At 57.8% G+C, this 26372-nt stretch overlaps 1 protein-coding gene across 1 annotated transcript; it reads left to right on the forward strand.

Moving 5' to 3' along the window:
* Nucleotides 1-3968: 3968 nt before the first annotated feature.
* BRSK1 (BR serine/threonine kinase 1) lies at nucleotides 3969-26200 on the forward strand. The gene is made up of 19 exons (XM_054710080.1): nucleotides 3969-4101; nucleotides 6283-6377; nucleotides 6530-6615; nucleotides 8677-8817; nucleotides 13888-14004; nucleotides 14083-14116; nucleotides 14194-14262; nucleotides 14758-14904; nucleotides 15544-15575; nucleotides 15906-16076; nucleotides 17104-17201; nucleotides 17649-17808; nucleotides 17993-18053; nucleotides 18448-18817; nucleotides 19257-19305; nucleotides 19401-19524; nucleotides 20045-20246; nucleotides 23733-23822; nucleotides 25855-26200. The coding sequence occupies exons 1-19, from the start codon at nucleotides 3969-3971 to the stop codon at nucleotides 26007-26009; spliced, it is 2334 nt and encodes a 777-aa protein (XP_054566055.1). The 3' UTR covers nucleotides 26010-26200.
* Nucleotides 26201-26372: the final 172 nt, after the last annotated feature.

Genomic DNA, 26372 nt, shown 5'->3' on the forward strand with positions numbered 1-26372 from the left:
CAACCCTGGCATGTGCTCTGACTGGGAATCCAACTGTGACTTCCTGGTTCATAGGTTGATGCTCAACCACGGAGCCACGCCGGCCCGGCATGTGCAGACCCTTCTTATCACCCCTCTCTACCCCATAAAATTTCCCCTGGGTCCTGCCAGGTGCAGAGGAGGGGGATTCTTGAAGCAAAATGCCCAGGCAAGTGTGTCTGGGAAGCTCGCAGCCTCCATGCACCAGATTTGGAGCTCAGGGATGGGAATGAGTCCCTGCAGGCCTGGTCTGCAGAAGTGTTTGCTTTGGGCTGGGCTTAAGGACACCCTAGTTCTAGCCTTCCATAAGAGTCCCCTCTCCAGGAAAAGGTTGTAGCCAACTGTAGTTGGGGCCCTCCATCTCAAATGTGTTGAGCTGCTGGGCCTGGGATGTGCAGGGCGATACTTTGGCTGAGATGGGAAGACAAACATATACCAGTAGATCCTGTGTGAGCATGAGTGTGTGTGTGTGTGTGTGTGTGTGTGTGTGTAGTAGGATAACTATCAGACAGACACAGGTCTAGACCCATGGGGACCCTATTGTATTACTTTCCTGTGACTGTGATTAACAAATCACTAAAAACGTCGGTGGCTTAAAACAACACAGATTTGTTATCTTACCGTTCTGGAGATCAGAAGTCCTAAGTGGGTCTTGGATTCGTGGACTTGCACTGGGCTAAAATCAAGGTGTCAGCCGGACTGTGTGACTTCCGGAGGCTCCAGGAGAGAACCTACCCTCTTGCCTTGTCCAGCTCGTGGAGGCCGCCTGCATTCCTTGGACTGTGGCCACATCCCTTCTGCTTCCCTGTGCCATCGCCTCTGACTCTGAACCTCCCACCTCCCTCTCCTAAGGACTCTTGGGATTACATTTAGAGCCACTCAGATAACCCGGATCATCTCAACTCAAGTCCCACCTGCAAAGTCTCTTTTGCCCTGTAAGGTGACGTATTCACAGGTTCTGGGAATGTGGATGTGACATCTTTGGGGGGCCTACCATACCTACACACTCCTAGGCACAAGCTTATCTATCTATAATGTATATTTACATATAAAATTATACATCATACTATGTAGTATATATGCACATGTAACATGTAACTGTACACTGAGTGGCCAGATTATTATGATCTCTGAACACATAATAATCTGGCCACTCAGTGTATATCCTATATAATAAAAGGCTAATATGCAAATTGTTCCCTCAACCAGGAGTTCAACCAGCAGGCAGGCCGGCCAACCGCCCATGTCCCCTCCCCCTGGCCAGGCTGGCCGGACCCCACCCATGCATGAATTCATGCACTGGGCCTCTAATATATATATATATATATATATATATATATATACACACACACACACACACACACACACACACACTCTGAGTGGCCAGATTATTATGCGTTCAGAGATCATAATAATCTGGCCACTCAGTGTATATTATATATATATAGGTATAATATGATAGTGGCCTAAATGGTGCTCCCAGGTAGCATATAAAAGCCATAGACTTGCTCTGGCTGGATGGCTCAGTTGGTTGGAGCGTCCCATATAGTAAAAGGTTTAAAGTTCGATTCCCGGTGAGGGTACATACCTAGGTTTTGGGTTCAAACCCCAGCCAGGGTGAATTCGGGAGGCAACCAATAGATGCTTCAATCTTGCATCAATGTTTCTCTCTCTCTCTCTCTCTCTCTCTCTCTCTCTCTAAAATAAGCAAACATATCCTCAGGTGAGGATTTTTTTTAAGCCATAGTCTTTACAATGACCTTTTTTTTGAAGGTGTATTTATTTTTTATTGCATTTATTGGGATCATATTGGTGAACATGCACACACAGGTTTCAGGTTACAATGCCCTCTAGGTGGGATAATCATATAATCTCCCATTTACGGCAGACCCTTGAGACTGCAAACAGGCCCTATTAATTACAGAATACCGGAGTGAACCAGGACTTCTAAGGGCCCGTGCGACCTGGGTCCTCGCCTCCTTCGGTGTCACCCCACCCCCACCCCCACGCCTCTCCAGCCACCTGGCCCCTTCCATGTTCCTACTGCCCACCCCACCCCACCAGGCACAATCCCACTGGGGGCCTTCGCGCTTCCTGTTTCCTGTCGGCGCTGTGTCTAAAACACCGCACTTGGCAAACACTTCCGGTTCCTTTCCCTGCTTCAGTCTCCTCTTTATCCCTGAGCGTGGCCATCGGGTGGATCCCGTATTTTGCTTGTGTATCTTGTTTTATCCTTTGCCTCAGCCAGAGGGCGGGGATGTGTCTCGGCCCCCACCTGGCGCTCAGTGAGGTCCACGGAATGAGGGTGCTGGGCCCGGAGACTGGAGGCTCCGGGTACCCTCTGCAGGGCATTTGGGGTTCCATGGATGCCTCGCACCTTTGGGTACCTGATATAGGGGCGTCCTGGGCGGTGTGGAAATCCAGCTGAACAGGTCCATGGATGTGCTATCGTGGGGACATGCAATCCTCTCGGGCCCACGGGAGGATCTAGGGGACCCTGGGGTGGGCACAGAGGGTACACAGGGATCTAAAAACATACACAGGGGCCCTGGCCGGTGTGGCTCAGTGGATAGAGCGTCTGCCTGGGGACTGAAGGGTTGGATTCCGGTCAAGGGCATGTAGGGGGTGTGCAGGAGGCAGCTGATCGATGCTTCTCTCTCATCGATGTTTCTAACTCTCTATCCTTCTCCCTTCCTCTCTGTATAGGACCAATAAAAATATATTTAAATAAAAAAACAAAAATAAAAACACACACAGGGCCCTCAGGGGGTTCTGGAAGTTTCTCTGGAGGGACACTAAATGGATGGATGCAGCCAAGCTGATTCCAAAAACATGCCCTGGGCTGTGGGTGAACATGGTGGGAAAGGAGACCCCGGTGGCAGGCTTGGTGTCCGGGAAACAGGTGCGCTGGGACTAGACTCTTCCCTTCTCTCTGCCTCTGCCTCTCTCTCTGCCCCTCCATCTGCCCCACCTCCCCAGCATGCAGCCCGCACAGGTGTGCACCCCTCTCTCCCCGCCTTTGTCCTCTCTCTGCGGCTCTTTCCACATCTCCCCTTCCTCTCTCTCCAGCTGTTTTCCCAGCCTCCCCCTCCCCCTGCCTGACCCTCGGCCACCCCTCGGTCTGGGTCTCCCCGCGGCTCTGGGCCTCCACCTGACCCCTCTCTCTGCTTCCCTGCAACTCCCCCATCCTCTGCTCTCCACGCCTGCCTTCCCTCCGGCCCCTGCCCGTCCCTGCGGGTCTCCGCCAGGCCCCGGCCCGGCTCTGACCGTGGCCCCCACCCCGCCCGCGGCCCTCTCCGTGCGGGGACTCCGTCTCCCTTTGTGCACCCGCATCCCCGCCTGGCCGCCGGCCCGCATCCCTCCATCCTCCCGGCGCCTGCATCCCTCCCTCCTTCCCCGCATCCTCCCACCCCCACCCTCCCCCCGGCGCCCAGGCCCGCCCCCTGCCCCGCTCCCCCCCCCCTCCGAAAGGGTTAACTTTGGGGAAGGGCCCGGAGTCCCCGGATGGTGATGTCAGCGTGCCGGAGAGAAAGGACGAGGTGGCGGGGGGAGGCGGAGAGGAGGAGGAGGCGGAGGAGAGAGGGCGCGTGGGGGGGCGGGGGGGACCTCGGCCTGCAGCATCCGCCGGCCCGCACCTCAGACCCCCCCGGCGGGGGGAGGCACAGGAAGGGGGGCCCGGCCAGGCACGGGCTGGGGAGGGGGGGCCGCGCAGCCCCCCCGGGCCATGCTGACTCCCGGGGCCTGACCCCCCCGGGCCCGCCCCCCCTCCCCCAGCTCCGCGGCCCGCCGACTGGGGGGGGGCCCAGCCCAGCCCCCTGGGGACCCCCGGAGAGGTGGGGGGCAGCCGGGGGGGCCGGGACGGAGCGGTCGCCGGCCCCCACCGGAGAGACGGGTCGGCCGGCCGCAGGGGGGGCGGCCGGGGGGCCGGTCGGGCCGGGACCAAGGGCAGCATGTCCGGGGCCAAGGAGGGAGGCGGGGGCTCCCCCGCGTACCACCTCCCGCACCCGCACCCGCATCCCCCCCAGCACGCCCAGTATGTGGGCCCCTATCGGCTGGAGAAGACGCTGGGCAAAGGCCAGACAGGTGAGCGGGGGGCGCGGGCGGGGCGGGGGCGGGGGGCAGAGGGCGGGACTCGGTGCGCACAGGCGGGGCGGGCTGCCCGGACCCCTGGGTCCCTCGCCGGGAAGGGACGGGGGTCCACTGTGTCTCCGTAGTTGGGGCTCCCCCATCTGCCTCCTTCGGCCCCAGAATGAGGGACCCAGGATGGAGGTGGGGAGGTCTCAGCCCCGGGCTCCCGGGGAGCGGGCCGCGGCCGGAGGCACCGCGCCGGAGCGGAGGGCTTGGTGCAGTGCGGCCGCGGGCGGGGGGATGCGCCGGCCGGGCGCCCGCCCGCGGGGCCGCTTCCCTGCGCGCTGCCCTCCGGCCCCGGGGCCCTGGGAGACCCGGAGTGAGGCCGGGGCGACGGGGTCTGCAGCATCCGCCCCCTTTTCCAGGCTGCGGGCCTCGTGGGGGGCCCGGGCTGAGAGGGGGAGACGCGGAGGGGGGGGGGCGGGGAGTGAGAGGCAGGCCCCCCAGCAGCGGCTGTGGAGGGGGCGCATCCTTCGAGATGGCTACACACTGGCCGCCAGACACGGCCTCCTTCCTGCCCGGTGGGGAGGGAGCTGGACACCTGGGTCCGAGGGATGGGCCCAGGGTGTCTGTGAAACCGAGGGCCAGGGCCCCAGGTGCGGGGAGGAGGGGAGAGACCGCAGATCCTAGTGAGGAGAGTGGGAAGGTGTTGCTGACCTGGATTCCTGAGTTATGGGGAGGAAGGGGCCATGGGCCTGGGGTCTGAGGAAGGAGGGAGCCAGGAACCAGGACTCCTGGGTCTGAGGGAGGAGGGGCTGGGGGCCTGGGCTCCTGGGTCTGAGGGAGGAGGGGCTGGGGGCCTGGACTCCTGGGTCTGAAGGAGGAGGGCTGGGGGCCTGGACTCCTGGATCTGAAGGAGGAGGGCTGGGGGCCTGGACTCCTGGATCTGAAGGAGGAGGGCTGGGGGCCTGGGCTCCTGGGTCTGAGGGAGGAGGGGCTGGGGGCCTGGATCTCAGGGTCTGAGGGAGGAGGGGCTGGGGGCTTGGACTCCTGGGTCTGAGGGAGGAGGGAGCCAGGAACCAGGACTCCTGGGTCTGAGGGAGGAGGCTGGGGGCCTGGACTCCTGGGTCTGAGGGAGGAGGGTTGGGGGCCTGGGCTCCTGGGTCTGAGGGAGGAGGGGCTGAGGGCCTGGGCTCCTGGGTCTGAGGGAGGAGGGCTGGGGGCCTGGGCTCCTGGGTCTGAGGGAGGAGGGCTGGGCCTGGACTCCTGGGTCTGAGGGAGGCGGGCTGGGCCTGGACTCCTGGGTCTGAGGGAGGAGGGGCTGGGGGCCTGGACTCCTGGGTCTGAGGGAGGAGGGCTGGGGGCCTGGACTCCTGGGTCTGAGGGAGGCGGGCTGGGCCTGGACTCCTGGTTTTGTGGCTTTGGTGTTTCCTTGGGGTTTGCATGCTCACAGCTACAGCTGCACTGGGCAGCAGTTCAGAGAAGAGAATTGGAAGATGAGGGTTTGGGAGGAAGCGGAGCGATGGTTTGGGAAGGGAGGGAACATGAAATTATCTTCCTGGGGAGACAGGGAGTCTCCAGAAGATTGACGCTCAGAGAATGCAAGGCAGTGAGGGGTTGAGGGAGAGAGAGGGTTGAAGGAGGCAGATGGGGTGACCAAACTATGGAGACACAGTGGCCAGCTGGACTTACACAGGCCCCGAGGGGCAGAGAATCGGGGTGAGAGCCAGGGCGGCTGTGGGTGGAGGGACCATCAGGAGGAGCAGAATTCGGTGAGTGGGAGAGAGCTGGGTTGGGCTGGCGGCTGGCGGCCCACAGGACTTCAGGTCAGGATGACCCAGGTCACCAGGAAGCAGCGGCAGAGGAAGGGAGGGGGGAGGCAAGTGGCACGGGGGGGAGGGTGGCTTAGGAGCCAGAGCGGGGTAGGTGCTGGAGAACAACACCCACATTTTCTTTTTTTAAAATATGTTTGTATTGATTTCAGAGGGAGAGAGGGAGAGAGAAAAACATCAATGAGCAGAGAGAATCACTGATCGGCTGCCTCCTGCACGCCCCCTACTGGGGATGGAGCCTGCAACCCCGGGCATGTGCCCTTGACCGGAATAGAGCCTGGGACCCTTCAGTCCGCAGGCCGACGCTCTATCCACTGAGCCACACCGGCCAGGGCAACCCCACATGTTCCCTTCCGCTCCCCAGGGCTGGTTAAGCTCGGCGTCCACTGCATCACGGGCCAGAAGGTGGCCATCAAGATCGTGAACCGGGAGAAGCTGTCGGAATCGGTGCTGATGAAGGTGTGCGCGTGCGTGTGCGTGCGTGCGTGTGTGTGTGTGTGTGTGTGTGTGTGTGTGTTCACGTGTGTTTCGGGGGAGGGGGACTCTTTGGGAAGGTGGGCGAGGGAGACCGGCTGTTCTGACCTCCACCCCCCCCCCTTCCCCCGTCCCAGGTGGAGCGGGAGATCGCCATCCTGAAGCTCATCGAACACCCACACGTCCTCAAGTTGCACGACGTCTACGAGAACAAGAAATATTTGTAGGTATTTATAGACGCCCAGCCCCCCACGGGCCCTCCCCCAGCTCCCAGGGCGGCACCTGTCCGGAACCGGGCTGGAGGGGCCTGGGAAAACTTGAGGTCCCCACACTGACCTGGCAGGGACACCCCCCTGCACACACGTAGGCCTGACTGTCCCCACACTGACCTGGCTTGATGCTGGGGGTGGACAGGACGGCCAAGCTGATGCGAGTTAGAGTTTTAACCTCCCATGAGTTGGGGGCAGAGGCCCATCCAGCCCCCTTGCACGCCACCCCGCCCCCCGCCCTCCTGAACTGCAGGGCACACTACACTGACTGGGTAATCTGGGTCCCCTCAGCTAAGAGCAGGTTCTCCTCCTCCTCCCCCCGCCCCGGTTTGCTAAGGCCATGGGGCCCAGGGATTCCTGCCTCCTGCCAAACCCCCACTCGGGAGCTTTGGGAGGCCCCCTTCGCCCCCAATGTGACTCTCAAGTGCTATGAGTGGACACCCCAACAATGGGACTCCCTGGGAGTTCTGAGTCCCTATTTCAAAGTCAATTACCACCCCCCAACCCCCCAGGAAGGTTGGGGGTGGGGTCCAGCTGGCCAGGCTTCAGACAATAGGCCTTTGTCTGGACTCTGGTGACCCACGGGACAGCTGGGCTGCAGGGGAGAGGACAGCCCCGCTGACCCCGCCACACAGTGTCCAGGAGGAACTGGCTCCGACACCCATCAGCTGCTGGGGTGGGTTTCCCAGGCGGGAGGCTGCCGTGGCCCCAGGGGGCTCATGGGAATTGTAGTCCTCGGCTTCCCCAGGTGTTGCTGTGGCTGCAGGTGCTATCACTCCCACTCAATGGGAGTTCTGCTTCCCAGAGGACTCTCAGCCTCCCCAGGGGGGCATAGAAATTGAGCTTTTGTTTTCCAGGGGCTGATGGGAGTTAGAGGTTTAACCTCCCAGAGCCTCATGGGATTTGGAGTCTTTAGAATCCAGGTGGCTGATGGTCCCAGAGCCTTAGGGGAGTTGGGCGTTTTATTTTCCCACCTCCCTGGGGCTGATGGAAGTTGTAGTCTTTTTCTTCACAGACGTTGACTTAGGTTGGTGCACGCTGCCATCATTATTGCCAAGAATTAGTGAGAACTTGAGTTTCTTCATCCTAGGGTCTACAGGAGTAAGATGCTTGGCTTTCTAGGGACTAATGAGTATGTGGCGATGGAGGGGTCTTTATTTCCCAGAATCCCATCATAATTGGAGGGTCTCGCCCTCCAGGTTCTAACCCAGTTGCCTTATCTCCTGAAACAAGAGTCAAAGTGTTGGCCTAACTCAGTGGTCGGCAAACGCATTAGTCCACAGAGCCAAATATCACCAGGACAACGATTGAAATTTCTTTTGAGAGCCAAATTTTTTAAACTTTAACTTCTTCTAATGCCACTTCTTCAACATAGACTCGCCCAGGCCGTGGTATTCTGTGGAAGAGCCACACTCAAGGGGCCAAAGAGCCGCATGTGGCTCGCGAGCTGCAGTTTGCCAACCACTGCCCTAGCTGGTTTGGCTCAGTGGATAGAGCGTCAGCCTGTGGAATGAAGGGTCCCAGGTTCGATTCCGGTCAAGGGCACATGCCCAGGTTGTGGGCTTGATCCAGTAGGGGGCGTGCAGGAGGCAGCCCATCAGTGAGTCTCTCTCATCACTGATGTTTCTATCTATGACATTGACATAGGAGTGTCTGCTGCCCTGGGTTGATGGCAGTTGAATTTTGGTTTCCCAAAGGCTGATGGGAACTAGGGTCTCTTCCTCTCAGGGGGCTGATGGGAATTGGAATCTCTACCAAGGATGAATGGGAATTGGAAGCCCGTCCTCCCAGGGACCCATGGGAATTGGAGTCGTCTCCTCCTCCTCCTCCTCCTCCTCCTACTCCTCCTCCTCCTCCTCCTTCCAGGGACTCATGGGAATTGGGGTTCTCTGCCTTCAGGGGCCAGTGGGATTGAGGTCTTGTGCTGGGGTCAAGGCACCGATGGAAGAGGGGGACCAGGCTCCTTGGTTCTGCGCATGCCCCTTCCAGCCCTCTGCCCGCTCCGTGTCCCTCAGGTACCTGGTTCTGGAGCATGTCTCTGGAGGTGAGCTGTTTGACTACCTGGTGAAGAAGGGGAGGCTGACCCCCAAGGAGGCCCGGAAGTTCTTCCGCCAGATCGTGTCGGCGCTGGACTTCTGCCACAGCTACTCCATCTGGTGAGGGCCCCCCACGCCTCTGCTTCCGGTGCCTAGGGCTTCACCTGTGGGACCTTCCATAGAAACAGAATCCTACTGGCCCTGGCTGGGTGGCTCAGGGGCGCGGGTTCGATTCCGGAGCAGGCGCCTGGGTGGCAGGTTCATGCCCTGCATCATGGTCTGGCGCGTTTGCGTGGGAGGCAACTAATGGATATCTCTCTCACACTCTCTCTCCCCCCCCCTCCCGTCCACTGTCTCTAAAAATCAATGGAGCCCTGACCGGTGTGGCTCAGTGGATAGAGCCTCAGCCTGCGGACTGAAGGGTCCCAGGTTCGATTCCAGTCAAGGGCATGTACCTTGGTTGCGAGTAGGGGGTGTGCAGGAGGCAGCTGATCGATGCTTCTCTCTCATCGATGTTTCTAACTCTCTATCCCTCTCCCTTCCTCTCTGTAGAAAATCAATAAAATATATTTAAAGAAATAATAAATTAATAAAAATCAATGGAAATAATATCCTCGGGTGAGGATTAACAAAAATAAAAGGAAAAGAAGCCCTAGCCGGTTTGGCTCAGTGGATAGAGTGTCGGCCTGTGGACTGAAGGGTCCTGGGCTCAGTTCCGGTGAAGGGCACGTACCTCGGTTGCAGGCTCCCGGCCCTGGTTGGGGGCATGCGGGAGGCAACCAATCGACGTGTCTCTCTCACATCGGTGTTTCTCTCCGTCTCTCCCTCTCCCTCCCACTCTCCCTAAAAATCAATGGAACCATAGCCTCCGGTGAGGACAAAAAAGAAAAGAAACAGAATCCTACTGGATGTGGCCCTTGCGACGGGCTCCTTTCACTGAGCTAACCGTGTCCCGGTGCCCTGGAGGCTGTAGCGGCGACACTCACTCACGGCCGTGTCGTGCTCCACGCGTGGCTCAGCGTGTGTGTCTCCACCACCGCGGGCGGGCAGGGTGGCTTTCCTCCCTGGGGCTGTGACGAGTGACACGGACGTTCGTGTGTCCGGGTTTGGTGTGTGCCCATGTTTTCAGCTCTCGGGTGCATGCCTAGGAGTGGCATTGTTGGGTCATGCGGTGACTCTGTTCAGCCTCTGAGGAGGTGCCAGACCGTTTGCCAAGCGGCTGCACCGTTCCACATCCTCGCCAGCACCCGCGGACGGCTCCAGTGTCTCGACATCCTCGCCAACGCTTGTCAGCACCTGGCTTTTTTTTTTTTTTTTTTAATATATTTTATTGATTTTTAACAGAGAGGAAGGAGAGGGAGAGAGAGTTAGAAACATCAATGGGAGAGAAACATCGATCAGCTGCCTCCTGCACACCCCCTACTGGGGATGTGCCCACAACCAAGGTACATGCCCCTGACTAGAATCGAACCTGGGACCTTTCAGTCCGCAGGCCGGTGCTCTATCCACTGAGCCAAACCGGTTTTGGCGACTTTTTTTTTTTTTTAAATAATAGCTTTATTGAGATATAATTCACATACTATCAAATCCACCCTTTTAAAATATAGAACTCGGTGGTTTTTGTTATATTCAGAGTTGTACAACCTAACAATTGCCACTATCTAATTTTAAGATCTTTTCTTTTTCTTTCTTTCTTTTTAAAAAGACATGCTCAGCCCTAGCTGGTTTGGGTCAGTGGATGGAGCCTGCGGACCGATAGGTCTAAGTTTTTTTCTTCCTCAGTTGCAGGCTCCTCCCCAGCCCGGGCGCTGGTCAGGGCTCGTGCAGGAGGCAACCAATCGGTGTATTTCTCTCACATCGATATTTCTGTCTTTCCCGCTCTCTTCCACCCTCTCTAAAAAACATATTTTTATTGATTTTTTTACAGAGAGGAAGGGAGAAGGATAGTTAGAAACATCGATGAGAGAGAAACATTGATCAGCTGCCTCCTGCACACCCCCTACTGGGGATGTGCCCGCAACCAAGGTACATGCCCTTGACCAGAATCGAACCTAGGACCCTTCAGTCCTCAGGCCGACACTCTGTCCACTGAGCCAAACCAGTCAGGGCTGAGTTCCCTGTCTTTTTATGATTGAGCTGTGAGAGTGACTTATTCCAGGGCTGAATCTGTGACCGGATGTTCTTTTTTTGTGTTTTTTTTTTTTTTTCAAGTATTTTCTTCCCATCCGTGACAGGCTTCTGCATTTCTCTAATAAGGATGGGTGTTTTTTGTTTGGTTTTTAAATATGTTTTTATTTATTTCAGAGAAAGGAAGGGAAATGGAAGGAGGGAGAGGGAGAGAGAAACATCAATGATGAGAGAGAACCATCTGTGGGCAGCCTCTTGCACGCCCTCCACCAGAGATGGAGCCTGCAACCTGAGCATGTGCCCTGACCGGGAATCCAACCATGACCTCCTGGTTCTTGGGTCGATGCTCAAGCGCTGAGCCACGCCAGTCAGGCTCCATAACAATGTTTTATGAAAAGCAAAGGTTTTAGCCCCGGCCAGCGGGACCCACGTGGTTGGAACATCGTCCCGTGCACCGAAACGTGGCAGGTTCGATCCCCGGCCAGGGCTGGTGCCGGAGGCAACTGATAGATGTTCCTCTCTGATCTCTTTCTCTCTCCCTTCCTCTCTCTAAAATCAATTTTTAAAATGGGAATAATCTTTAAAAAAAAAAAAGCAAAATTTTAAAATGTGATGACCTCCAGCTTGTGGAATTTTTCCCTTTGTAGTTGGTGGTTTTTCTGTCCTAGAGACGTCTTTGGGGCAGTTCAAGGTCCCTGAGGTTCCCTCCTGTGTTCCTCTAGCCCAGTGGTCGGCAAACTCGTTAGTCAACAGAGCCAAATATCAACAGTACAACAATTGAAATTTCTTTGGAGAGCCAAATTTTTTAAACTTAAAACTTCTTCTAATGCCACTTCTTCAAAATAGACTCGCCCAGGCCGTGGTATTTTGTGGAAGAGCCGCATGTGGCTCGTGAGCCGCAGTTTGCCGACCAAGGCTCTAGGGTTGTGTAGTTTTAGCTCTTGGGCATAGCCCTGGGATCCATTTCAAATTCCCGTTTGTGTCTGGTGGGAGGTACGGTTGAGGTGCATTTTTTGGCATATGAACGCACATATGTCCTTTACTCATGGAATTGCCTGGAGCTCTCAAAGCAAGATATTACAGCCCTGGCTGGAGTAGCTCAGTGGTTAGAGCGTCGGGCCGTGTACCAGCGGATCTCGGGTTCGATCCCGGTCAAGGGCATGTACCTGGGTTGCAGGTTCCAACCCTGGCCCGTTGGGGGCACGTGCAGGAGGCGGCCGATCGATGTGTCTCTCTCACATCAATGTTTCGCTCTCTCTCTCTCTCTCTCCCCCTCCCCCCTTCCACTCTAAAAATCAATGGAAAAATATCCTCGGGTGAGGATTAACAAAGTCAAAGCAAGATATTAAACAGGTGGCATTTTTATGATTAATGACAGTGTAAAAAAGGTGCCTTCAGCTCGTCTTTCAGCCCCATCTGTTGGCACCCCTCCCTCTCTGGGATGGGGTTGGAGGTGGGGTTAAGCTGGGTGATGAAAGACCGCCCATTTAAATTGTCAACACCTCCCCATTGACAAGACTGTCAAAACCCTGACATTAAAAACACTGACCGCTAGGGGGCGGTGCAGTATGACCCAGTTACCACTTCCAACGGAAACTGTGGACTCCTCGGGCCCCGCCTCCGCCCTGGGCCTCGACATTAAACCCTTAAAGCTGGAGCCGTTGGGCCAGGGAGCAGAGAGGGAGCTTGTCCCAAGCCTGAGGTGGCAGTATTCCTTTTATTATTCAGTAGGGAAATCATTTTAATATTTAAAGAGCTAGCTCAGTATCAGCCCTGCTTACCTAAAACACTCTCACTTCGTACGTATTCAAATATTTGTGGGTAAAGTAATAGGACATCTGGGGTCTCTCACAAAATAACCCAGTGGGAGAGGGAAAGCTTATGGAGGGGTGTGGACGAGAGATCCGCCCTGAGTTCATAATGGGGGAACCGGGGGATGGGTAGGCTCAGGGGGCTTCCCTATATTCTACTTTGGGGCATTGTCAATATTGTTCACATCGATGTGCGTGAAACTGTCAATAAATCAAGGTTCCCAGCCCTGGCCGGTTTGGCTCAGTGGGTAGAGTGTCGGCCTGAGTTCGATTCCAAAGGGTCCTGGGTTCGATTCCGGTCAAGGGCACGGACCTTGGTGCAGGCTCCTCTCTGGACCAGGGCCCTGGTCAGGGCTCATGCAGGAGGCAACCAATTGATGTTTCTCTCTGTGTCTTTCCCTCTCTCTTCCAACTCTTCCTAAAAATCAATGGAAAAAAATATTCTTGAGGGAGGATTTAAAAGATACATAAAAATTAATTAAAAATAAAAATTATTTTTAGTATATTTTTATTGCTTTCAGAGAGGAAGAGAGAGATAGAAATATCAGCGATGAGTGGGAATCATTGATCAGCTGCCTCCCGCATGCCCCCTTCTGGGGATCGAGCCCGAAACCCAGGCATGTGCCTTGACCTGGAGTTGAACCTGGGACCCTTCAGGCTGAAGGCCGACACTCTATCCATTGAGCCAAACCAGCTAGGGCTAAAAATTATTTTTTAAAAACCCCTCTCACTTCCTACATATTCAAATATTTGTAGGAAGAGGAATATGACATTTGGGGTCTCTCGCAAAAATAATCCAGTGGGAGAGGGATGTAGGGGTGTGGAGGAGAGATTCACCCTGAGTTCATAATGGGGAAGCCGGGGATGGGGCCTGCGTGAAATTGTCTATCATCAAGGCTCCCAGCCCCGCCCCCCTCTGAGCCGAGCCCCGCCCCTCTGAGCCAGCCCCGCCCACTATGAGCTGAGCCCACCCCTCTGAGCTGAGCCCCGCCCACTCTGGGCCTAGCCCCGCCCACTCTGAGCTGAGCCCGCCCCCTCTGGGCCAGCCCCGCCCACTCTGAGCTGAGCCCACCCCTCTGAGCTGAGCCCCGCCCACTCTGAGCTGAGCCCCGCCCACTCTGAGCTGAGCCCACCCCTCTGAGCTGAGCCCCGCCCACTCTGAGCTGAGCCCGCCCACTCTGAGCTGAGCCCCGCCCACTCTGGGCCTAGCCCCGCCCCTCTGAGCTGAGCCCCGCCCACCCGCCTGTCGCAGCCACAGAGACCTGAAGCCCGAGAACCTGCTGCTGGACGAGAAGAACAACATCCGCATCGCGGACTTCGGCATGGCGTCCCTGCAGGTGGGGGACAGCCTCCTGGAGACCAGCTGCGGGTGAGTCCGGCGGCCGCCCGGGCGGGGGCGGGCTGAGACGCGGCCGAGGCTCACCCGCACCCCCTGTCTCTCCCTCAGGTCCCCGCACTATGCGTGCCCAGAGGTGATTAAGGTGAGTGTGGAGCAGGTGGGGGCGGGGGGGCTGGTGGAGATGGTGTGACGGTCACGGCCCCGCTCCCTCCCGTCCAGGGGGAGAAGTATGACGGCCGCCGGGCGGACATGTGGAGCTGCGGCGTCATCCTCTTCGCCCTGCTGGTGGTAAGGCGCCCCCCCCCCCCCCCCCGCTCCTGCCGTCTCCACAGCCACCCCGCCTGGGGAGCTCAGGACCGGAAGCTCCAGCCTCACCCCCGGGCGGGTCTCCCCTTTTTTTTCCCCTTAAGCTGGCGTCCATTTTTTAAACTTTTATTTTTTTTTAAATTAATTTCAGAGAGGAAGGGAGAGAGAGAGAAACATCAATGATGAGAGAGAATCATGGATCGGCTGCCTCCTGCACGCCCCACACTGGGGATCGAACCCGCAACCCGGGCATGTGCCCTCACCGGGAATCGAACCTGGGACCTCCTGGTTCCTAGGTCCCTCTCCCAGATATTTAACGGATGTCAGGAAGGTGTGAGGGGTATGCGCCAGCCGACCAAGATCCCAGAGCTAACCGTTCAGCCCCAGAACTGTGGGGTGGCCCCGGGGGTCCCCGAGTGGGACGAGGCAGCCTGGGGCCCTTGGAGGGCTTGGGACAGCGGCGCTCCTGTCACCCAGGGGGCTCTGCCCTTCGATGACGACAACCTCCGCCAGCTGCTGGAGAAGGTGAAGCGGGGCGTCTTCCACATGCCCCACTTCATCCCGCCCGACTGCCAGAGCCTCCTGCGGGGCATGATCGAGGTGGAGCCGGAGAAGAGGCTCAGTGTGAGTGGGGGGCCGGGATGGGGCCGGGGAGGGACGGGGTGATGAGGACAGAAACCCCAGGGGAGTCTTTTTTAAAAAAATATTTTTATTGATTTCAGAGAGGAAGGTAGAGGGAGAGAGAGAGAGAAACATCCATGATGAGAGAGAATCACTGATGGGCTGCCTCCTGCACGCCCCACACTGGGGCTAGAGCCCGCAACCCGGGCCTGTGCCCTGACCTGGAATCGAACCCTGGCCTCCTGGTTCACAGCCACGTTGGTCGGGCTCCCTAGGGGAGCCTTGATGGGTGTCCAGGACTGGCTTGTCCGTCCCTCGGGTGACAGCTGGGAGGGGAGTCCCTGGGTGAGCCCGCAGTCACTCCAAAGAGGGGAGGAAGACCCCTTCAGGGTGCCACTGCGCATGCGGCAATGTAGCCAGGCCGGTCCACAGGATTCGGATTGCGCGTGCGGGAGGCAATACGTTCACTCGCCACTTGGGGGAGACATAAGCCGTCATCCCGCCCTTGGTGATGGGGAGAGTAGGGGCCACCGTTAGGGATCCCCCAACCCCACCCCGTCAACTTTCATGGCGTCCAACTGTGATCTTATGACCTCAATTCCGCTTCTCTACAAACCCCTCCTCTCCCCTCCCCCCTCACAGCTGGAGCAAATTCAGAAACATCCTTGGTACCTGTGAGTATGGGGGAGCTGACACCTGGGTCCCTGGGGAGGAAGGGAGAGGGGCCCGGATGTCAACGGCCCCCAAAGCAGGAGAGCCAGAGGCGGCCAGGGGTGGCATGCCGCGGTTCCTGAACGAGGAGGGGCCAGGCCACTTGGGCCCCTGGGTCCTAGGGGAGAAGACACGGGTGGGGGCGCTGGGGTCCAGACCCCCGGGTCTGAGGGACGGTGGGGGCAGGACTCCTGGGTTCCCCAGAAAGGCGCAGGCTGGGACCCAGGACCCCTGAGACTCGGGTGAAGAAGAGGGTTCGAGCCCGGGCCCCTCTGCTGTTCCTCCCGCCCCAGGGGTGGGAAACACGAGCCGGACCCGTGCTTGGAGCCCACCCCAGGCCGCCGGGTGGCCATGCGGAGCCTGCCATCCAACGGGGAGCTGGACCCCGACGTGCTGGAGAGCATGGCCTCGCTGGGCTGCTTCAGGGACCGGGAGCGGCTGCACCGCGAGCTGCGCAGCGAGGAGTAAGACGCCCCGCGGGCAACACGGAGGGGGGGAGGGGGGGGGGGGGAGCTGCCCTAGCTCCCGGGACAGCCGCCTGGGGGCACGCCCAGCCCCGCGCACGCGCAGACTCACTCACTCTCCTGGACCAGGTGGCTTAAAACTCCCTCGTGTGCCTGTCCCGGAGGAACCACCAGGGGGCAGTAAGACCAGCAGGGAAAAAGGCAGAACCGAAGCTGAAAAGCATTATTTAAAAAATATATATATATTTATTGATTTTTTTACAGAGAGGAAGGGAGAGAGATAGAGAGTTAGGAACATCGATGAGAGAGAAACATCGATCAGCTGCCTCCTGCACACTCCCTACTGGGGATGTGCCCGCAACCAAGGTACATACCCTTGACCGGAATAGAACCTGGGATCCTCGAGTCTGCAGGCCGATGCTCTATCCACTGAGCCAAACCGGTCAGGGCTGAAAAGCATTATTAATAGATACTGAGACACTTATTATTTTATTTAATGTCCTAATTTTATTATTACTTTTTTATCTTCACCCGAGGACATTTTTCCATTTATTTTTTAGAGAGAGTGGAAGGGAGGGGGAGAGACAGAGAAACATCAATGTAAGAGAAACACATTGATTGGTTGCCTCCCTCTGGGGCAGACCAGGACCAGGGATCGAGCCTGCAACCGAGGCACATGCCCTTAACCGGAGTCGAACCCAGGACCCTTCAGTCCACAGGCTGACACTCTATCCATTGAACCAAAACGGCTAGGGCTGTTGAGACAGAGTTAGAGGGTGCCTCCCATAGTACTTACCCAGAGTCCGTGTTCAAATGTTAGATAATATTATTATTTTTGAGGAAAGTGAGACTGAGCTGTACACCAAGACAAAGGAACCCACCAGGTTGATACCTAGGAAAACGGAGCTGTATATAGAGATGCTGGGTGGACCGGGCCCCCACAGAGCCACCGCTGCAGGGAGGGGATGAGACCACCTCTGGGGCCTGACCTCTGACCCCAATCATCTCCTGCTCCCCTCCCCCCCAGGGAGAACCAAGAAAAGATGATATATTATCTGCTTTTGGATCGGAAGGAGCGGTACCCCAGCTGTGAGGACCAGGACCTGCCTCCCCGCAATGATGTTGGTGAGAAGGCAGGGCTGGGACTCCAGGCCCCAGATTCCTGAGGTGGGACGGGGCTGCAGGACCTGAGCTGCCAACACCTCTCTCTACTCGGGCCTCAGTTTCCCACCTGCCCTAGTGCCACGTACAGTTGGACAAACCAGTCTTTTATTTTATTTTTTAAATGCAAACTCCTGAGCCTGGCCCTAGAGATTCTTTAAAAAAAAAAAAATAAAAACATTTTTATTGATTTCTGAGAGGAAGGGAGAGGAAGTGAGAGAGAAACATCAATGATGAGAGAGAATCATTTGATTGGCTGCCTCCTCTACACCCCCTACTGGGATCGAGCCTGCAACCCGGGCATGTGCCCTTGACTGGAATCGAACCGGGACCCTTCAGTCCGCAGGCCAATGTTCTACCCACTGAGCCACACCAGCGAGGACACAAATCAGTCTTTTGATCTGCCCCCAGACCCCCCTCGGAAGCGCGTGGACTCCCCCATGCTGAGCCGGCACGGGAAGCGGCGGCCGGAGCGGAAGTCCATGGAAGTCCTGAGCATCACGGATGCGGGCGGTGGCGGCTCCCCGGTGCCCACCCGGCGGGCCCTGGAGATGGCCCAGCACAGTCAGAGGTGGGGACCCTGCCCCTGCAGTGGGACCCCCCAGTCCTGGATGGGAAGAGAGGTCCAGGTTTTAACCCCAGCGTCGCCTCCAAGGTGCTGTGTGATTGGGCCGAGTCACCTGCCCTCTCTGGGCCTCCTTTCCTCCTTTTGAAACCCTTCCCTCCTGATTGTTAACAATTTGTCCTGGAAACAGATCCCGGAGCGTCAGTGGAGCCTCCACCGGCCTGTCCTCCAGTCCTCTGAGCAGTCCGCGGGTAAGGCCAGACCCCAATGGAGGGAGAAGGGGGAAGGGGGTGGAGACCCTGTGGAGCAGAGATCAAGCCGCAGAAACTACAACCTAACCCTAACCCTAACCCTAACCCTCCTTCGTAGGGTTGGGGGTTTTCCTGTCTCCCTAAAGGGTTCATTTACTCATTTAACAAGCGAATTGAGCGCCTACAGTGCACCAGTCACTGCTGGGTTTACAGCGGTGAACACGACAGGGAAAAACCCTTGCTTCCCTAACATTGGGGGGAGGGAGGGAGAGATAATAGGACTACAAGGTCCAGCATGCATCATCGGGCCCTCCTGCCGGAGTATGTGTGAGTAGGCCGCCTAGAGCCTACTGGGAGTTGTAGTCCGGCCTCACCCTCGTCCTCTCCTTCGCAGAGTCCGGTCTTTTCCTTCTCACCGGAGCCTGGGGCTGGAGATGAGGCTCGGGGAGGAGGCTCCCCGACTTCCAAAACGCAGACGCTGCCTTCTCGAGGCCCCAGGGGTGGGGGCGCCGGGGAGCAGCCCCCACCCCCCAGTGCCCGCTCCACTCCCCTGCCTGGACCCCCAGGCTCCCCACGTTCCTCCGGGGGGACCCCCTTGCACTCGCCTCTGCACACTCCCCGGGCCAGCCCCACCGGGACGCCGGGGACGACGCCGCCCCCAAGCCCAGGCGGTGGTGTCGGGGGAGCCGCCTGGAGGAGTCGTCTCAACTCCATCCGCAACAGCTTCCTGGGCTCCCCGCGTTTCCACCGGCGCAAGATGCAGGGTACGGGGTCCCTGGTGGCGCCGGGGCTGGGGCGGGGAGGGCAGGCTCCTGAATCCTAATGGAGGAAGGCGACCTGGGGCTAACATCTGGGTCCCGGGAGCATGGGGTGAGGCCCGGGTTCTCATATCCCGGGGTAAGATGCGGTTGTGAGAGAGATGCGAGCATTGGATAGAGGAAGTGGGCCCGCCCCCTCCCCCTTTGAGAGACACGCCCCTTCTGCGCTCTGGCTCAGCTTCCCATTGGCTCATGGCAAGCAAGCCACACCCACAGAGGGCGTGGCCTAACGGGCCGGGCAGCATCCCTAGAAGGAACAGGAGGCTGCTTGCCATTTGGGGTTCGGCTCCGGGGCGGGGTGAATGGACACCGGGTCTGGACGCCCTGATGGTGCTGCTCACGAGGATGACGGACAAGTGTTGACCATGCTCTCCCCCCTCCCCAGTGCCCACCGCCGAGGAGATGTCCAGTTTGACGCCGGAGTCCTCTCCAGAGTGAGTGAGACAGGGAAGGGAAGAGAAAGGATGGAGGGGGTTTTCATGTCCTCAGCCCCCTCCTGACCCTCCTCCAACCATCCCCTCCTACTCAGGCTGGCAAAACGCTCCTGGTTCGGGAACTTTATCTCCTTGGACAAAGAAGAACAAATTTTTCTCGTGCTAAAGGACAAACCTCTCAGTAGCATCAAAGCGGACATCGTCCACGCCTTCCTGTCGGTGAGGGGCCTGGGTCCGCACGCACGCACGCACGCACGCACGCACGCTGGGCACCACAGAACCACAGCAGCCCCTGGGGTTCACCACCTTGGCACTGGCCTGACTCCTTCCAGGGGGTTCATGGGATTTGTAGTTTTTCAGCCAGAGTTGGGTTTGGTCCTTGTAGGGGCAGGGAGGCAGGCGAGGCTTGTGTCCTGGGGCCTGGAAGTGGTGAAATAGGACTGTGAGTTACAATTCTCCACATATCAGTGTCCCCTGAGGACTGGTGAGCTGACATTCCCCTGTTATTACCTTAGGAATCAGTTGCTCAGCCATTCATCCCTATATAATCGAGTCCTAGTAGGATGGAGAACTACAAATCCCAGCAGGCAATGGGGCATTCTGATGCCTTTTCCTTATACTTTTGCTCCAGTGTCTGATGGGACTTGTAGTTCCTTGGGCAAAGGCCGCTGTAGGGTTGCTTATCCATTCCCTGCAACCGGGGGTCACCTCCTCCTTGTGCTCCCCCCATCTCTCTCAGATCCCCAGCCTGAGTCACAGTGTGCTGTCACAGACCAGCTTCAGGGCCGAGTACAAGGCCAGCGGGGGCCCCTCCGTCTTCCAGAAGCCCGTCCGCTTCCAGGTGGACATCAGCTCCTCTGAGGGGCCAGAGCCCTCCCCGCGGCGGGATGGCGGTGGTGGCGGAGGTGGCATCTACTCTGTCACCTTCACTCTCCTCTCCGGTACGTCTCCCTGGACTGGACTGCCCCCAGCCTGGTGTCTGGGATGCTCGGGACAGCTGAGATAGAATAGCAGCCCAGGAGGGCAGCGTGAGGGAGGAGGAGATCATGCTCAGCTGGGCCTGACTGTGCAATATGACCCCCACGTCCTCTCCTTCCCTCCCCGCCTTTCTTTAACATGTTTACTGATTTTAGAGGGAGAGGAAGGGAGAGGGAGAAAAATATCGATGTGAGAGGGAACATCGATGTGAGGAGGGGTGTCTGCACCACCTGTCCTGGGGATCAAGTCTCCACCCTGGGCATGTGCCCTGACCAGGAATTGAACTGGTGATCATTTGGTCCATGGAACGGTGCGCAACCAACTGAGCCACCCTGGCCAGGTCCCCTTTCCTCTTTTCTTTCTTTTTTAAAAAAATATTTTTATTGATTTCAGAGAGGAAGGGGGAGAGAGAGAGAGAGAGAAACACAAATGATGAGAGTATTTCTTCCTTTCAAATATTTTTATTGATTTCAGAGAGGAAGGGAGAGATAGAAACATCAATGATGAGAGAGTATCATTGATCGGCTGCTCCTGCACGCCCCCTACTGGGGATCCAGCCCGAAACCTGAGCATGTGCGCTTGACCGGAATTGAACCTGGGATCTTCCAGCCTGCAGTCCAATGCTCTATCCACTGAGCCAAACCATCTAGGGCTCCTTTCCCCTTTTCTCATCCACACTTAACCTCCAAACATATTGCTGACCATGTGCCTAGTGCTTAATTGCACTATTTCCTTTGATGTGTTAGTAATCACCCACTTGACAGAGAGGAACACCGAGGTCTGAAGAGGTAAATGGATTTGACCGGAGTCACACTGTACACTGTGACAGAGCCGGGCTCAGCGTAGGCCTCCTGACCTCCCAGCACAGAGCTCTTCCTACCACTTTAAGACTGAAGAGCAAGGACACAGGGTGCTGCTTTCCGGCCATTCCCACACCCAGAGCAGACATCACCAATCAATCACAGCACTTCATCCCGTGAGCTCAGCCACAGCCTCCAACTCCAGGCAGCCTTGGCCGATCAAGAGCTGGCAGCACAAGAACCCTGGCCAGTGGCTCCGTTGGTTGAGCATCACCCCATGCACTGAAAGGTCACCAGTTCAATTCCCAGTCAGGACACATGCCCAGGTGGTGGGCTCAAGAGGAGGCCACCGATTGATGTATCTACCACATATCGATGTTTCTCTCTCTCTCCCTCTCCTTCCTCTCTCTAAAGTAAATAAAAACTTTTTTTTTTTTTTTTTATAACAAAAAAGCGTTGTTGCCCTAACCGGTTTGGCTTCGTGGATAGAGCATTGGCCTGCAGACTGAAAGGTCCCAGGTTCGATTCTGGTCAAGGGCATGTACCTTGGTTGCGGGCACATCCCCGGTGGGGGGTGTGCAGGAGGCAGCTGATCGATGTTTCTAACTCTCTATCCCTCTCCCTTCCTCTCTGTAAAAAGTCAATAAAATATATTTTAAAAAAGAGTTGGCACAAGAGATGAGAACCACAGAAGTGCCTTGTTTTCAATCCTACTTAGTCCCTGAGTCCTGATACCGAGTTTGGAGGATGAGGGGTACCTCTGTTTGCTGCCCTTGTCACCCATTTTATTTTTATTTTTATTTTTTAAAATTTATTGAATTTTTTTTTTTTTTTACAGAGAGGAAGGGAGAGGAATAGAGAGTCAGAAACATCGATGGGAGAGAAACATCGATCAGCTGCCTCCTGCACTGCACACCCCCTACTGGGGATGTGCCCGCAACCAAGGCACATGCCCTGGACCGGAACCGAACCTGGGACCCACCCGCCGAGTGGGTGCAGGCCGACGCTCTATCCACTGAGCCAAACCAGTGATGGCCTTGTCACCCATTTTAACATGTCACAGTGGGAGATGAGCTTGCTCCCAGTTTCTACACCGGGCTGCTGTGGAACACTGGGGCGTTGCATCACCAAAATGAATTATGGCGCTTTTTTTTTTCTTTTTTCTCTTCCTTAAAAACGAATAGGCAGCCCTGGCCGGTGTGGCTCAGTGGGTTGAGTGTTGTCCCGTGCACCGAAAGGTCAGCGGTTCGATTCCCAGCCAGGGCACATGCCCGGTTGCAGGAGGCAGCAATTGATGTTTGGCCTTCACATGGAGGTTGCTCTCTTCCCCTCGCTCTAAAAATCAGCTTGCCCTGGCTGGTGTGGCTCAGTGGATAGAGCATCGTCCTGCGGACTGAAGGGTCCTGGGTTCCATTCCGGTCAAGGGCATGTGCTCAGGTTGTGGGCTTGATCCCCAGTGTGGGGCGGCAGGAGGCAGCCAATCAGTGATTCTCTCCCATCATTGATGTGTCAGTCTCTCTCTCCCTCTCCCTTCCTCTCTGAAATCAATGAAAAAAATATATATATATTAAAAATAAATAAATAGCCCTAGCTGGTTTGGCTCAGTGGATAGAGCGTTGGCCTATGGACTGAAAGGTCCCAGGTTCAGTTCCGGTCAAGGGCACCTGCCTGGGTTGTGGGCTAGGTCCCTGGTGGGGGTTGTGCAGGAGGCAGCCAATCAATGACTCTCATCATTGGTGTTTCTATCTCTCTCCCCTCTCACTTCCTCTCTGAAAGCAATAAAAATATATTTAAAAAGTATATAAATAGCCCTAACCAGTTTGGCTCAGTGGATAGAGCATCGGCCTGTGGACTGAAGGGTCCCAGGTTCGATTCCGGTCAACGGCATGTGCCTTGGTTGTGGGCACATCCCCCGTAGGAGGTGTGTAGGAGGCAGCTGATCGATGTTTCTCTCTCATCGATGTTTCTAGCTCTCTATCCCTCTCTCTTCCTCTCTGTGAGAAATCAATAAAATATATTTTTTAATTAAAAAATATATATATATAAATAAATAAAAATCAGCTTAAAATCTTTTAAAAAAATCTTTTAAATAAAAAAGACAATTAGGCAGAAGTTTCTCAATTTTAAGGTTTCTTTTCTTTCCAGTGATTTTTAAAAATTTTTTTTATTGATTTCAGAGAGGAAGGGAGAGGGATAGAGAGAGAGAGAGAGACATCAATGATGAGAGAGAATCATGGATCGGCTGTCTCCTGCACGCCCCTTACTGGGGATGGAGCCAGCAACCCAGGCATGTGCCCTTGGCCGGAATCAAACCCAGGACCCTTCAGTCCGCAGGCCCACGCTCTATCCACTGAGCCAAGCCGGGCAGGGCCCAATGATTTTTCTGACATTTCTGGCTCTCCATGGCCTCCAGCAGACACTAACAAGGAATAAAACCCCACTGAAATAGCAAACAGCACCCATTGTTACTGTAAGTGTAACATTTCTCAGCTCCGCGTACAAACCGTGTGCAAACCGTGGCTCGGTGCTGGGCCCAGGAGCGGAGGTGGAACTGAGACCGAGAGGAGCGTCCTTCCCTGGGCGGAGGGAGCGGCTTCCCCGGCCCTGGCCCTGGCGGTCCCCACAGCACTGGTTCCCGGCCCCTTCCAGGTCCCAGCCGGCGGTTCAAGCGCGTGGTGGAGACCATCCAGGCCCAGCTGCTGAGCACGCACGACCAGCCCTCCGTGCAGGCCCTGGCAGGTGGGTGCGGGCCCCGGTGGGTGGGTGCGGGCCTCGCAGGTGGGTGCGGGCCCCGGTGGGTGGGTGCGGGCCTGGCGGGTGGGTGCGGGCCTGGCGGGTGGGTGCGGGCCTGGCAGGTGGGTGCGGGCCCCGGTGGGTGGGTGCGGGCCTTGGCGGGTGGGTGCGGGCCTCGCGGGTGGGTGCGGGCCTGGCGGGTGGGTGCGGGCCCCGGCGGGTGGGTGCAGGCCCTGGCAGGTGGGTGCGGGCCCCGGTGGGTGGGTGCGGGCCTCGCAGGTGGGTGCGGGCCTTGGCGGGTGGGAGGCCGGGTGCCGGCTGTCTGTCCGTCTGTCCCGTGGGCGGAGGGGAGACTCCCCGGGACCAGGGCTGCAGCGTTTGGGTAGCAGGCGAGACCAGCGGTGGGGAAGAGGCCCCCTGTCCTCCCGTTGCGGCCTCACCGCAGACCTGCGGGCGGGTTTCCTTTCCAGGGCGGCCTGGCCCGCCTGGGAGCGGGTGTTCCTGTCCCAGGGGGTCGGGCTTCCTGGAGGCTAGCCTTGTTGTCAGGAGCGAATTCCCTAGCAACCAGGGTCACCAGAATTCCTCCATGAAGACAGCCCTGCTCAGCCCCACTCCTGGGGTCCCCAGGCCCAGGGAGAAACAGGCAGGACCCCGGCCATGGGGCAGATGCCGCGTGGCCTTGTCACCGAAGAAGGCCGACGAAGAAGGCCGACGCCCAGGGTCACGTCTGCTGGAGAGTAGTGGTTCCAGCCTGGGGCCCTGTCTCCCCAAGGTCAGACCCGTCTCCCCAAGGTCAGACCCGTTTCCCCAAGGTCAGAACTGACGGGGTGACTCTCAAGGTGTCTGGAGGGCCAGGCCAGGCTCCCCGCTGGAGGCTGGGGGCCGGGGTATCCGTTCCGCCTTCCCAGAGGCCCCAGTTCCTTCGCTCGGCGCCCATCCGCCCAGCTGGTGACGGGCACCTCCCTGGAGGCCACGTGTCCCTGGGACGCGGCCCTCCCTGGGGAGGTTCTTTGAAGGCCGCCCCCAGATGACCCGGGAGAACCGGCCCCCGCTGGGCCCCGGCCTCGGTCACAGCCGGCGTCCCCTCGGCCCTGCCATGTACCAGGGCCCCGTTCTCAGCAGGAGGAGCCGGAGGAGCCGGACAGCTTTGGGGGCGGGTGGGGGAGGTATGATTCGCGGCGCCCAGGGGACATCCGGCAATGTCTGGAGACCTTTCCGCTGGTGTCCGTCTTGGGGGGATGGGGGTGCAGGGGGCATAGGACGCCCCCACAGCAAGGCGCTCTGACCTCCTGGGGAGTGGAGCTAGCCCGCTCCAGGAGTCGCCACTAGGCCTGGTTGCCCCGGGCGACCAGAATCCAGGTCAGGCCCCCTAAACCCTGCTAGGCCCAGTTGTTAAGGAAAGCTGACCTTAGCAACCAGGATCCCTCAAAGGGCACGCCCTCAGAGAGGAAGGACCAACAGGCACCCGGGGGCCTAGCCCGGCGTCTTATAAAGAGGAATGGGGCAGGGGGTGACCCCCAGTCCGCCTAACGGGGGAGCCATCCTGGTTGCTATGACAACAAACACCAGCAATCCGTGAGTTTTATGGGGGCGGGTCGCTGCTAGGGGCCCTCAGGTACCGCTCTGTGTGGCCCCTCAAAGAGGTGACCCCAGTCAGACAAGCCCGCCTGGGGGGCCTGAGACCCCCAAACAGCCTGTTGTAGGGGCTCCAAACCCCATGACTAAGGAGCGTCCCCCTAACCGCCAGGGCGGTGGAAGGGAAGGGGGGCCCTCTGGCTGTGAGCCGGGGTGCTCGGATCTTGTCTGTGCTCACACGCCAGTCTCTGAGAACGAACGGCCGGGTCTCCGGGCCATGGGGGCTGGAGGGGGCCGGATGCATGACCTGTCCTGGGTTGGCAGGCCTGGCTGCTGGCGTGTGCCCCCCTAGCACCCGAGTTGGGGGCTCGGGCCTCTGCACGATGCTGGGGTCGTCCGGCCGGCCTTGGGGTTACTGAGACCCCGGATGGCAGGAACCTCCACGCCGCTTCCTCCCCAACAGACGAGAAGAACGGGGCGCCCCGGCCCCCCAGCACCCCGCCCCGAAGCCTGCAGCCCCCGCCCGGCCGCCCAGACCCGGAGCTGACCAGCTCTCCCCGCCGAGGCCCCCCCAAGGACAAGAAGCTCCTGGCCACCAACGGGACCCCTCTGCCCTGACCCCAGGGGGCCGGGGAAGGAGGGGAGCCCCCTCCACCCCCCTTCCCTGCCCCCCAACTGTGAATCTGTAAATAGGGCCCAAGGAGTACATAGGGAGGGGGAGATACAACCAACCCAGCCTCGCCCCGCAGGGATGGGGCTCGAGGGGCCGTGCCCGCCGGGGAGGGGTGGTTCTGGGGGAGGGGGGTGTCCAGGGGGCGGGAGCTGTTTCTATTTTATTTATTGATTAATTTATTATTTTATTTATTGACCAACCTCTCTGCGGGGTGGGGTGGGGGAGGGGCGGGGGCTGGTTGGGGTGGCTTAGCAGATCCGGACGGACAGGGCCATCTGTCCTTGTGTCGTCCCCAACTCCCCCCTCCT

This window comes from Eptesicus fuscus, chromosome 21 (assembly GCF_027574615.1).
Source record: "Eptesicus fuscus isolate TK198812 chromosome 21, DD_ASM_mEF_20220401, whole genome shotgun sequence".
NCBI classification, from domain to species: Eukaryota; Metazoa; Chordata; class Mammalia; order Chiroptera; family Vespertilionidae; genus Eptesicus; species Eptesicus fuscus.

Bases quoted from the DNA above. Each gene is read 5' to 3' on its own strand.
- BRSK1 (XM_054710080.1), top strand. From the start codon at position 3,969: ATGTCCGGGGCCAAGGAGGGAGGCGGGGGCTCCCCCGCGTACCACCTC. The intron at 14,005-14,082 runs GTGAGTCCGGCG...TCTCTCCCTCAG, and splicing joins CTCCTGGAGACCAGCTGCGG to GTCCCCGCACTATGCGTGCC. The intron at 23,823-25,854 runs GTGGGTGCGGGC...CCTCCCCAACAG, and splicing joins CTCCGTGCAGGCCCTGGCAG to ACGAGAAGAACGGGGCGCCC.